This window comes from Echinops telfairi, unplaced genomic scaffold (assembly GCF_000313985.2).
Source record: "Echinops telfairi isolate 266 unplaced genomic scaffold, ASM31398v2 ScPeMD7_7410;HRSCAF=8448, whole genome shotgun sequence".
NCBI lineage: Eukaryota > Metazoa > Chordata > Mammalia > Afrosoricida > Tenrecidae > Echinops > Echinops telfairi.
The window spans coordinates 14,018,289-14,031,487 of record NW_022111310.1 but is presented as its reverse complement, the minus strand read 5'-3'; the positions used below and the strand labels follow the sequence as shown (position 1 = coordinate 14,031,487).

Sequence of the window (13,199 nt, the reverse complement as noted above, 5' to 3'; positions counted from 1 at the left end):
GCTCTGGTCTCGGCAGATTTGTAAGATAGAACTGGGGTCATGATAGTAGTGGGGAGGAAGCATTAAAAAATTAGAGGGATGTTGTATGTTTCGTGAGTGCTATACTGTACCCTGACTGGCTCGTCGCTTCCTTGTGACCCTTCTGTGAAGGGATGTCCAATTGCCTACAGATAGGCTTTGGGTCTCCATTCTTTGGTGACCCCCCTTGTTAGCATCGACATGGCTGTTTGTTCTGGGTCTTCTGATGCCTGGTGCCTGATCCCATGGACACCTCGTGATCACAGGGGTTGGTGTGCTTCTTCCATGTGGGCTTTGTTGATAAAGAAGCTTCTAAAACAAAGATCTAGGTTTCAAGATTTGCATGGAGAGAAGCTGGGGTGGTTTCTACTTTTACTAGCTCCTCCTAAAACCATGGGATGAACTTGTTGGGATTTGTGTGGAGGAAAACAAAGGCCAACAGCTTCATCAGTGTGAAGTACATTTGCTTCTAACCAGACCCAAGTATATTTGCTATCAGGTCCCGAAGAAATAAAACAAATCCGAATAGCTCATCAGTATTGCCCGCAGCTGAAATCTCTTCTCAACCCATGGGCAGGCATGGTCTTCTCCTACCCCTTCCACACAGGGCAGCCCATCCCAGCACCATGGCTCCCCGCTGCAGGTGCCCCACATTCTAAGGCAATCCCCCAATGCAGAAAAGGCAGGAAAGAAAGGAATCCGGAGGAGAAAGGCCATCTTCCTGTCCTTTCCATGTGACCCATCGGGAAATGGCAAACCACACAGCATGCACTTGAACCAAGCATGCAGGAAGACCAAGACAAATTGAACAGTACCTCGGAAGTCACCTTGCAAGACAGTAACTTAGAGGTGTACTGGTGGAGAGGGAAAAGATCAGGGTTAGTACACAGCAGAGACACTCACAGAATACCACCGCCTCACAGGGAACCCGCACCATGCCAGGGTGGGTGGGGCACGGGTTAACATCAGGAGACCATTACACACTCAACGCATGGCTTTATCTGATATTAGTTTATTTAACAGCCCGTAGCTCATTGAGCAAGTAGATACCCTATTATCTCTTAGTAAAAATATCAGATAAATTGTTAATTCAAAATGTGTTGCTTCCATTTTCTGTGCTTTGAATTAACAACACGCTGCATCCCCTCTGTCTCGCACCTTGAATCAGGCACCTGCCAGCCAGGACCAGGATGGCTTGTGCGGCTTTGCAAGAATCCAAACCAAGAGCCAAACAAACTGCCTTGTTTCTCCCTGGAGGTTTTCCCGGAACTCCACATCAGTCTTGTGGCCTGTTAGGGTCTCAGAAGAAGACCCTGACCACAGAGAGGAGCTGGCGCAAGTGGGGGGCTTGTGGGCAGTCATGGCTGGTCCTGGCCACACTGGGCTCTCAGGACGCAGAGAAAGTAGGGCTCCATCTCTAGGCCCGAGGTCTGTGTGTGACGAGGGAGCTGGGTGAACAGCGGTGCAGTTTCAAGGAGCAGTCTGGGGATACTTTCTGGGACTTGGATTTTAGTAGATTGGGTAGATTTTTGTTCTGTGTCTAAGAACTTTCAAGGGCCAACTTGTTTCCCTGTAACCTCACTCACAGTACAAAACACTCAGCCTGAATCCAAGATTTGGGAACCTTAATAGAGGAAAACATTCGTTTTTGTCTTTAACATTTGTTTACTGAAGAGAAATAGAGACAAGAGGCCTGGAGAGCAACCAGGAAATGAAATTTCTAGTCACGTCTTGCGTGCACACCCGCTGGCACCGCTGGGTGACCGCAGTCTGCAGGAGGTGAGGGGCACCTGTTTCTTCCCCTGGGTGCCGTCTCTTTGTCCCCCAGCTTTACTCCAGGACAAAAGGCACACACGAGAGATCGGTGGGCAGAAAGCGCTTGTAGGGGCCACGGGCAAAGTGGTCCCCTTTGTTCTTGTCCATCTACACCAGGATGGGAAGGTCCACTCCGCCAACGTCCACCGAAACAGCCACTAGGGACAAAGGACACCTGAAGCATCCAGTCAACCGCAAGCTTCCAAAGGGCTCTGGCCCACGGCCGGCTGGTGTGGAGTCCTTCGGACCTTCGGCGCCCCCCGGGGCAGAACAGAGCTGCCTCAGAAGGTCTCAGTGGGTGCAATCTTTAGGGGCGTAGATGAACAGAAAGAAAGCGGCCCTGGTGGCACAGTGTGTTAAGCACTGGGCTCCTAACCACGAAGCTGGGGATTCAGAAAGAACAGGCTCTCTGCTCTAGTTAAGCTTGACAGCCTCAGAAGCCCCAGGGGGGCAGGTCTACTGCCTCGAGGGCAGTGCGGGGGTGGCACTTGGCAAAGAAGCAAAAGCTGGTCAAAGTGAGTGACAACCAAGCCCAAACACACACCCAGGAGCTCACAACATTGCTGGGGAGCTCATTCTGGCTCGCGTTGACCCTAGAGATCCTTAGAGTAGACTTGCCCCTCGGGTTCCTAAGCTACAGTCACAGTCTTAAGGTAAGCAGACTGCCACATCTTTGCACTGCAGGGGGGCCGGTGGTTCAAACTGCCAACTTTTGCCTCTCATCAGTAGAGTGCTTTACCTCTGCACCAGTAGGACTCTTAGACAGTGGCTTAGAGGGCAGAAAAATCACACCTGTTCCCAGAAAGGAGCGGCTGGCACCCTAACCCTGAGGCCCCACAATAGACCTGCCAGCAGCAGCCTCTGAGGGCCAGCTCCGACTCCATGGTGTCATTAAGAGGGCTACGCATGTCTGGGTACAACCGGAAACACTAGTCTCAGACGGCAGACAAGGCAGGTTGGGCGTGAACACTTTTTTTGGGGGGGGGCGGGGGGCACTACTACATACTTGGAAAGCAATTTTCATTAATTGGCCTCAACTCTAGAAATGATACAAGGGAGAATGGGACTCCTACAGGGCGCCCTGCAGCATTCAAGTTTAAGGTGATCAGGTAATTCATCATCCAAAGTGGGGCACCTCAGAATGGGAAAGGCCGCTATTAATAACTGCAATGGAACAACAGGCAAAAACCAGGGCTCTCCCGGACAACTGGGTAATATCTTCAACCAAGTCAAGCTATTTATGCGCCAAGTGGTAATGGGAGGAGAGGGCAGTGGCTGCCAGGGAGTAAGCTGTGTCCATGAACATCTTGGAGCAACATCCCACCACCCTCAGAGGCTGATGGCTGGTGCCAGCAGACTCGCGGAGGCTGGCATGAAGTACTGAGGCTGACTCCCTAGGCTCCTAACCATGAAGGTGGTGTGTGTGTGTGTGTGTGTGAATCCCCTTGGAAGACTCCTGATGGAGAAAGAAGCATGGAGCTGACGGTTTCCTAAACAAACACCTGGGAATAGAGGGAGAGTCGCTGTGTAGGTCTGAACTGTCCTTTTATTTATTTAATCATTTTATTGGGGGCTCTTACAGCTTTTATAACGATCCATACATCAATTGTCCCCATCACATTTGTGCATATGTTGCCATCATCATTTTCAAAGCATTGTCTTCCTATGTGAGGCCTTGTTGTCAGCTCTTCTTCTTCCCCTCCTCCCCTACGCTCGTGAACTCTTGATAAATTATAAATTATTATTACTTTCATTATCTTACACCATCTGCTGTCTCCCTTCACTCACGTTCCTGTCGTTTGTCCCCCAGTGGGAAGGGGGTGTTATACATCGATCACTGCGATCGGTTTCCCCTTTCTCCCCCCACCTTCCCCGTACCTTCCTGGTATCACTACTCCCATTACCATTCCTGAGGGGTTCCTCTGTCCTGGATTCCCTGTGTTGAGAGCGCGTATCTGCACCAGTATACATGCTCCGTTCTAGCCAGTTTTGTAAGGCTGGCCTGGGGACATGATTGTGGGGCGGGGGGCGGGGAGCATTAAAGAACTAGAGGAATGTTGTGTGTTTCATCGGTGCCATACTGCACTCTGACTGGCTCATCTCTTCCTTGTGACCCTTCTGTGAGGGGATGTCCCATTGTCTACAGATGGGCTTTGGGTCTCCACGCCGACCCTCCTCGTTCATGGCTCCTTCCTACCACTCCACACACGTAAGCTTGGTTCCAGCCCCTAACACATTTTTTAAGCGCAGTGTAACACTGATTCGGGAATGGACGATAGAGGTACACCTCATGGGAACAGAGTCTTTGCAATTCAGAGAAAGAAAATGTCCACCAAGCAGGACGAGACACTGCGGTAGAACGCAGCTCCCCGTTTCCCTGTGAGACATTCCCACCCCTCCTCCCCATGCCACCCTAGCCCACTGTCTTTCCACACACCGCACAGTGCATGCATTAGTCTAGCCAACAGGCTGGAGCCACACCCAGCAGCCACAGGTCTCACGCACACACGATCAACATCTGTGGGAGAACAAGGCAAAAACCCAACCCCCCACATTTTGCTTTGGGGGACCATATGGTGGGCCCCTCTCACAGATCCACCTGAACTGAGACATTCCACAGCATGCCGACGGCGTCTACTCTCCGAGAAGGGAAAGAAGAAAGGAAAAACTTACACTACTATCATCCATTCTCTCGCGCCTTTTAGATTTGTGTGTCTCATAGTCTTCCATGAGGGTCTGCATCAGATTCTTGGGCCGCTGAGATCCGGCAGCCTCTTCGGGGGCTAAGTCAGGCTGCGAGCTGGGACCTTCGGCGGGAGGGGATGGAGGAGGTTTGACTTTCTCTATTTTCCCTGAAACAACACAGAGAGAACACCCTTTCTAAGCTTGTCTGCTCACAGCTGCTTGCAGACAAGACGAGGAAACTGGCAAAAGGCAGCCTCAGCAGTGGCACCAGAATGACGGTTAAGTACAGATTATTTCAGCACAAAGATCAAAGCGCGTAAGGAGAGTGGCACAAACCCTTCCAAGAAGACCTCAAGGAAACAAGTTCTACCAGGTGCGCTAGATCGAAGACGCCTGTCAGGCAAGTATTTGTGGGACAGACAAAGCAGACACTGGGCAGAACAATTGTGTTGCGACATGGATTCGATCACAGAACAGAAATAGACTGTCAGAGTTGTGGCAACTTCGAGCCCGAGAGACCCACTTCTTGTAGGAGAGGAAGCCTGGGCTTCCGCCCAGGTGGCCGAGCATCAGCCGTGGTATCTAGGTCTCCTGGCGTTGTTACAGGTTCTTTCCTCCGAATGATAAGTAACCAGCTGTCATTTGACCTACCTAGGGTTTTCATTTAGAATTAAGTGTGTTCTTCCCCCCATCATCCTAGTCTCACGTTCGTTCGTTAACCTTACCTGCCAGGGTCCTGAGGAGCCCTGGTGCATAGTGGTTATGGGTTGAGTTGTTAACTGCAAGGTTCAAAACTAGCAGCCACTCCCAAACAGACTTACAGTCTCAAAACCCACAAGGGGTGGTGCTAACCTGTCCTACAGTGTCTCTATAGGTTGGAATCAACTGTCAGTGAGTTTTGCTTTGGAGGGTCAGGGATCTGAAAACATTAAGGTTTGTGGGGCCCCTGCACCCCAGAAAAGACGTGCCTGGGACTTAGAAATGATGTCAGCTCTTGAAATGCCCGCCAATAATTTCCAGCCAGGAGAGCAGGCTAATAGTTCATTCAACAGTTGAGACAATGCTGGCTCAGTAACAGAATTCTCACCTTCCACGCGGGAAACCCAGGTTCAATTCCCGGCCCGTGCACCTCGTGTGCAGTCACCACCCTCTTGTCTGTGAGGGTTGTGTGTTGCTATGATACAGAACAGGTTTCTGCAGAGCTTTCAGACTGTAACAGACTAGAAACAATGGTCTGGTGATCTACTTCCCCCAAAAGCAGTCAATAAACATCTTATGGATTCTAACTGCAATGTGAAGGTACGGGACCTGTGACATGTCAACCTGCCGCCCAAGTAGTTGCTATCTCACAGAGACCCTATAGGAGCGCGGACCTGCCCCAGTGGGCTTCCAAGGCTGCACATTTTTACAGAGGTGAACTGCCCAGGGAAGGACTGGTAGGACGTGGTGGAAACCCAGAATGCCCGAGGACATTCAAGTCTAAAAGTTTGGTAACCACGAAGAGACGTCAAAGAGTCATTTGACTGTGGCCAAAGTTCTAACCTGGCCACTGCCCAGTCAGTGTCGGGGCGTCACAAGTGAGCCTACTGTGTGTCGGGCAGCTGCTAGGACTCTTTCCTGGGCACAGGCTCCTTCTGATGGGAGCCAAAGACTCACGGTACAAATCCTTCTTCATCTGTTAATTAGCTACTGGCAATAGAGATCATAAACAAGCACGTAGGTCCCTTTAAGTTCTCCGCGCCTCAACTTCTCTAGATGTCATGTGATCGTCTGGGAAGAGGTCGCCCCTGAGACCCTGGTGACCCAAATATTTCGCTATTTGTATAAAATACATTTGATGAGATCGACACTTAAAAAAAAAAATCATATGGCCAGTCAATCAATCATTTTTCAATCAATAAAAATCAAGCACACATCCACAGATGTGGGGCTGGTGCGGGAAGTGGTTTATAACGTACAGAAGAAGACACCCATCTGCACAACTCCAGCTGTATGAATAGTTTGGTAAAAGTCACTGCTTTGACTTGAATTCTCCAGAATTTAAACTGTTTAATTTCTTGGTTTTGACAGTAAGATAATAGGTTTCTCAAACTCCTAACTTCCCCAAAATGTTATTGTTGAATGAGAGAACACTATGCTATAATAACCCTGTGGTTCTGTCAGGTAAGAAGTGAACTGCTAACCGCAAGGGCAGTGGTTCAAACTCACGGGCTCTTCTAACCTGCTCTAGAGGGTCGCTAGCCAGTCTAGAGAGTCAGAATCCATTTGATATTGGTGAGTTTGGGTTTGTTTGTGTATTTAATACATACTGTATTATCTCTAAAACCCACCCCCACCCTCGTTGTTTCTTTGTTTGAATGAACGAATGCATGAATGAAAGTGTGAAAAACAATGTAGCTTGGTGGTTCATACAAATTCGGGAGCTGCCCTGCTTAGTTCTAGACAGCAGCCACACAACACGGAAAAGTTATTTTGGGTTTCGTAGCTCAAGTTCCTCCTTCTGAAATGGGTTTGATAATAGTGGTGCCCTGGTGCTCACGACCCTGCACGCTGAGCTGATCAACACCACCAGCTGCCCTGGAGGCAGGAGAAAGACCGGAGCTTTTCACTCCTGCCTTGGCATCGCCTCCATCAGTGAGTTGTGTTGGTTTGGGAGAGGCTCACCTGTTTTAAGAACCCAGTGGTTTAGCAGCTACAGAGACCAAGTTCATATTTATCAAGTGACGATTTGGAAGTGAAATAGGAAATGAATCGATTATTTATTTGAAATCTCAAAAAAAATTTGACCTTCTGTGAAAATTAATAGTTCTGTGGATAGCCCACGTACAAGGTGACAATTATCCTAGTAGTAGAAATAGATAGATTACCAGTTATATTAGCTAGCAACATGCAAATTAGGTCTAGAACTGAAGCCCCGTGTTCCATTCTGGCTACATTACTCGATGGGATCTATACTGAACAGGAAGTGGTCGGCTGCTAAAGTATTTCCTGCTTGTTTCGTGCCAGCTCACACAGGGAGCAAGTTTTACAGGCTACAGCCACCAGAGGTCACACACGTAACAGGAAAGAATGGTCAACTTAGTGCTTCTGGAGTCAAACCCCAACACTCACCCATCTCACTGCCACTGAGCTAATGGCCACTCAGTGATAGGGTCGAACTGCCCCCTGTGAGTTTGAGTCTACAACTCTTTATGGGAGTAGAAAGTCCCATCTTGCTTCCGAGGAGCATCTGGGAGTTTTGAACTGCTGACCTTGTGGGCAGCAGCCCACTGTGAAACCACAATGTGACCAGGTCTCCTCTGGAGCAGTTGCTTCCAAAGAAAAGGATTTGAGAACAGCCTCTCTGAGAGCCACCGGCCCATCTCAGCACTTCAGGAGGGACTGTCACCGGTCCCCAGAGGAAAGAGGCATTGCACCGAATCCCGGGCGCCTGGGCATCAGGCTAGTCAAGCCCCAGGGAAGCCAGCTTAGCTGGGCAGCTCTGCTGGTGCGTCTTCCCCGCAGGAGGGTTTAAACCAGGCACAAAACCCAGCGCATCCGCTCAGGAAAACCACCCCGTGGACCATAAAGCTGGCGACAGACCTGCACCAAACTCAGCCTCTTTCTCAGAGGTTCAGAGCTTGCGGCCACCTCTGTTAGCTGTCTTCCTGAGGGAAGTGAAAAAACACATGGAATGCTTTCCCTCCACAACACACACGGCAGATGGCACCGCTGTTGGGAACCCAGAGATCACCACAGCTAGGTCCCAGATCACAAACAAGTTCCGCTCCTAAGCCTGTCCGTAAATCTAATTCGTAGGTCAGTCGGGACAGTTGGGTCAAATGTTTGTCTCAGTATACTGTGTACCTTTCAATAGGTATGTGTGTGTATATATACATATGTGTGTATGTGTTATATATGTAAACATACATATCAAAGAGATACTTTGAGAAACAAACATCTTTAGCATAATCACACAGTTATAATAATAATGTTTGGTTGCACATTACCAAGGAGCCCGTGTTTGGGTTGTTTTGTAACTCTGGGCTGTATGTAAATGAGCACATATGTGCCACAGGCCTGGGGAATATGGATCTTCCTTCTCCCAGGACCAACTCTTGCTCATACAGGACAATGGTCATTAAAGGGCTAAACACACACACACACACACACACACACAGTAACCTTGGCAAGGGGGCCATCAGAGTCCCCCTTGAGGGATGGTGTCTCTGGCGCTCCGGAGTACACGTCCTGCAGCACTTGCTCGGTACCCTCAGGGGTCATCCTTCTTGCTCCATTAAAACCTGCTCTCCTGTCTGTTTAGTCCCCTGGTTGGTGAAGCGCTCAATAGCTGGTGACAGCTGAAAGTAGCGCCCATTGAAAATCATTTCCAATGATGAGCACCCTGCAGTTCCGTTCCTTGTCCCGGCACTCCACAGGCCAGCTCCCTGGAAGGACTCCCGTCACGGTGGCTGGGAAACCCCCTGGGCAGCAAGCACCGTCCAGGCTCAGGACAGAGCTGGGCTGCTCCTGGCTGAAGGCCAGTACCAACAAGGGCAGAGCAGGGAGCAGCGCAAGGGGAGGGACCAACAGAACAGTTACCCGGAGTCCTGAAAAGAAGGCAGCAAGGAGCAGTCGAGTTGATGGCAGAGAGTGGTTTTGTTCACATTAGTCCATCGAGAGCAGTGGTTCTCAACCTTCCTCGTGCCGTGACCCTTCATACAGTTCCTCGTGTTCTGTTGACCCCCAACCATAACATTATTTTTGTTGCTACTTCATCACTGTCATTTTGCTACTGCTATGAATCACACGACCCCTGTGAAAGGGTCATTCAACCCCCAAAGGGGTCGAGGACCCACCGGTTGAGAACCGCTGCTCTGAGTCCTGTTGGCAGTGGTTAATTTCTAAAACTGTAAGATACTCAAGGTATGTTGTTTTATGCCACTAAGCACAAAGTCATTTGCTACAGCCGTGACAGAAAGTGATCCATGTAGACATTCAGTGATCTCCCAGGTGCAAACGGGAAGGGCAGTGGCTACACCTGGGGAGTGGGACGACGGGCTGCTTTGATTTGTATCTTCGCTCCTTTGAATTAATTTCAGAATACGAAGCAGAATAGGCAAGCATTCTTTTACATACTATTAGCCGAGGTGAAGAAAATTAGACAACCCTGTTTGCTTTAAGGCTCACAGGCGAAGCAGATCCACGAGCCGGCCCCACTCCCAAGGCAAAGCACACCGGGTGGGGCACCGCTGAAATGGTGGTTCTTGGGAGTGGAAGGGGTGGGTGGGGGAGTTCTGTGGGGTAGACAGAGCAGCAGGGAGAAGAGCATGAATTCCCTATAAATCAGTACATGCTGACTCTTCTCCCGAGTGGAAAAGAAAGCTGGGAATCATGAGTGTGTGCTCATAAATAGCAACACCACTTTCGCATCCAGGGAAAGAAAGCTTCTGAAATTTCCCAGCATGCTGGCTTTCCCTCGGGCATCCAGGGCAGGCTGTTCTGACCGCGGGCAGGCACGGAGGAGCCCACGAGTCCTCCCACCACAGGGCACTCCCGCACGGGCTGCGCGGACCCAGAACACAGCTGTGGCCAAATCCTCCTGCCACAGAAACAGGCCTGGCTTCCAACAAGCCAAGAATGTCAACCCCACGTGCAGAGAAGTGTTTGGGTGGTTGGTATACTCATCATAAATGGGGTCTGAGATCGGAAACCAAAGGCCCTTTGTTTTCACAGTTCTCAAAGGAAAAGAGAAAGGCACTGCCGGCTCTCATTTAAAAACCAAACCAGACCGAACAAAAACACCCACCAGATTACATACCGTGGCGCAGGCCCCCCTCCATGACCTCTTTTTTTAGCCACATAGCAATGGGGTGAGGCTGCAAACATCCGACGCAGCTCACAAGTCACCAGAAAGAAATGAGCTCAGATTCCCAGTTTCCATTCACGTCCTCTCAGTAAAACAGAACATCCTGCTCTTCAGAAGCAGCGTGTGTGAGTCTGTGGTTCCAGCTGTGATCCACACACCAAGAGCTGCCCCTGCTCTCTCATCTCCGCCTTTGAAGGCCCCAGGGGTGGGAGAATGTGAAGGCATAAACATTGGGCTATAAATCTAGTCCTGCCTGGCCCGCCCTCAAAAAAAGTCCAACCAACTTCCAAATACGAATGCTTAAAGGTCAGCCTGGGGGGTTAGATGAATCACTGACACTGGACCTTTTGCTATGGCAGTCAGTGGAAGATGATGAAATTCCAGTAGGAAAGAGCTTTGTTTTTCGAACGCTAAAAAAAAGAAAGGCAAGCAAAATAGCAAGAATCAAAATCCTGGTGAATAACAATTCCTCCACCAAGCTCTTTATTGGCTGTGAAACACACTTTTACTCAACGTGGTAGGTTTGCGATAAAGATTCCTGCCTCTTCCTCCGCCCTCTATTTTTTGTGCTCACATTGAAATAAACTAGATGGTGGCGGCTGTCCTTCTGAAATCATAGTGAAGGTCTGATCACGCCTTCCTGAATGCCAGATTTATACAAGAAATGCTAACTCCATGGAAAAGTCTATGAAAAATAGGAAACAACTTTGTAATGAATGTTCTATCTTCTCGCCCCCACCCCCCTTCTTCAGGGTCCCAGTAGCCACAGAACAACAACTCATCAGGAATTCTGCTAAGACTGTCTAGATCTTTTTCTAAAACTAACAGGAACTGTAATAACAACACCCATAGCACTAACAGTGATAACTCTTACTGGGAACATTTTGATGGCACTATCCTAACTCATTCAGAAAGTGAATATTATTTTTTAGATAATTTATTTTTTGCTAAGGGTATTGACATAGCTGAACACACACACAAGTTCAACTGTTTCTACCTGTAAAATTTAATGACACTGATTATGTTGCTCAACTTATTACCTCCCTCCACCCTTCTGAGTTGTTCTCTTCCCACAAACACACAATTTCACTGCCTGCTAGGCTTCCTATGTAATCCTTCATATTGCTTTTGGTAATTTTATCCCATATGGATGGGTTTTAAAAGGGTATAAAGCTCAAGGCTTTTAGTTGTTCAACTGAACTATTGTTTGGATTTAAGAAGACTTTTAAAGGGTATTTTTGGCTTACGGTTTCAAGGTTATCCCAGGGCAATTATTTTAGGAGTTCATCCAGTCTCCATAGTGCCAGAGATTCTGGATTGCATGAAAATGTGTAATTCTGTCATGTATTTTCCCCCTGTCGACCCAGGATTCCTCTATGGAGTGGAAGATCCAAATGTGCAGGCCTTACTACTTTATCCCCCTTTTAATGACAGGGAAACAGAGGTTTCTCGAAGTGAAGCAGCACAGCTAACAAGCCGTACAGTCGGGATGTGAACATTGGGTATGAATCCAGAGAAGCGGCTGTCGTGTTTAGGCGTGATGGGTTTTTCTTGATCAATTCTTTTACATCAAGGTGTCGACTTGTATTTGAGACATGGGGAAGAAAAGAAAAGGGGCTGGGAATACCTGTGACATCTTTGAATCTTGCCTTTAGAGCAATCAAAAATAAAATACGATATGAAATACCAACATATTCCTGGGCGCTCTGAGGACTGGTCCTGCTCCCACCTCCTTTTCTTTTCGGCTAATTCGCCAAGATCAAACAGACGTGAACTGCCAGGCTCCTTAGGGGAACACACAGCAAGGCCACGGCTCGTGCATGCACAGTCATATCCTGCCGGGGCCTTCAGGGAGCACAGGGATATCCGCTCCCGGGCCTATCTTTGATTAGATCGCATTTCGTATGAAGTCGACAGCGGGGATCTGGCAAGAATTAGGCCCTTCTGATTCGTGTCCTCTTTGTCAGCCCAAAATGATGCATCTTTTTATTGACTTGTGGTTGAGCTAATTTCCTTGGGAGCCTCTCCCCTAACATGGGAGTGTGGAGTAACCATGCAGTTGAGACAGGGGACCCAGAACCACTGAGGAGACTTGCTCCCGGAGAGGAGTATATCATCAGGTGAGTCCAGTATTAACAATCCTACGGGACAGATAACCATTCCTTGGGTTTTCTGAAGCTGAAAATCTTTATGGGAATAGAAAATCTCATCTTTCTTCCAAGGACATGCTGGTGGTTTTGAACCACCGACCTTGTGGTTAGCAGCCCAATGGTTAGCCAACAGCGCCAACAGGGCTCCTATGATGACTAACCTAAACTACACGATCTCCCATCTCGGCTCAGGCCTCTGAGTCAGCAAGTGTGCATATTGTAACTGGAAGCACTGGAAGGATGGTCTGAAAGAACAAATGAGCCTGAGCAGCAACCTCTTCACGGACTCGGAGAGTCAAACTCATCCACCAGGCAGAGAATCCCAGAGTTAGTGGCTCCAGGAAAGGGGGAGGAGGACCCAAGAGACTTGTCGGCCTCAGGCCTGACCTCGGAGAAGAATGGCGAGGAAGAATGAGGTCTCTCACTATCGGCTGAGAGGGAGACTAGACTACACACCTCATAGACCTCAAGGGCGGAAGGTCAGGTTCTGCAGAGGGGGCAGGGGAGGGCAGTGGAAAGAACATGGATTTGGGGGTTCAATATCCAACTTTCCCCCATAACTTATTTGGCAGCAAGATCTGACCTGAACCAACGTGAGGCTCTTCTGAGTCTTTATCAACGATAATAACTCCAAGTCTTATAACAAAAACTTAATTTGTTTAATGATAATATGCTGCCCCAGA

General features: G+C 48.9%; 1 protein-coding gene across 5 annotated transcripts in view; it reads right to left on the bottom strand.

Moving 5' to 3' along the window:
• Nucleotides 1–13,199, bottom strand: part of PALM2AKAP2 (PALM2 and AKAP2 fusion) — a 287,817-nt gene that overhangs the window by 5,740 nt on the left and 268,878 nt on the right. For 2 of the 5 annotated variants that reach the window (XM_045296629.1, XM_030887396.2), the window contains exons 4-5: nucleotides 4,507–4,685; nucleotides 834–872 (exon numbers count right to left, since the gene is read on the bottom strand). The exons of 1 other annotated variant lie outside the window; for it this stretch is intronic. In XM_045296629.1, the coding sequence (XP_045152564.1) occupies nucleotides 834–872; nucleotides 4,507–4,685 (218 nt within the window). The remainder of the gene's footprint in view (nucleotides 1–833; nucleotides 873–4,506; nucleotides 4,686–13,199) is intronic. 2 more of the 5 variants (XM_030887397.2, XM_045296627.1) reach the window with 1 other exon arrangement.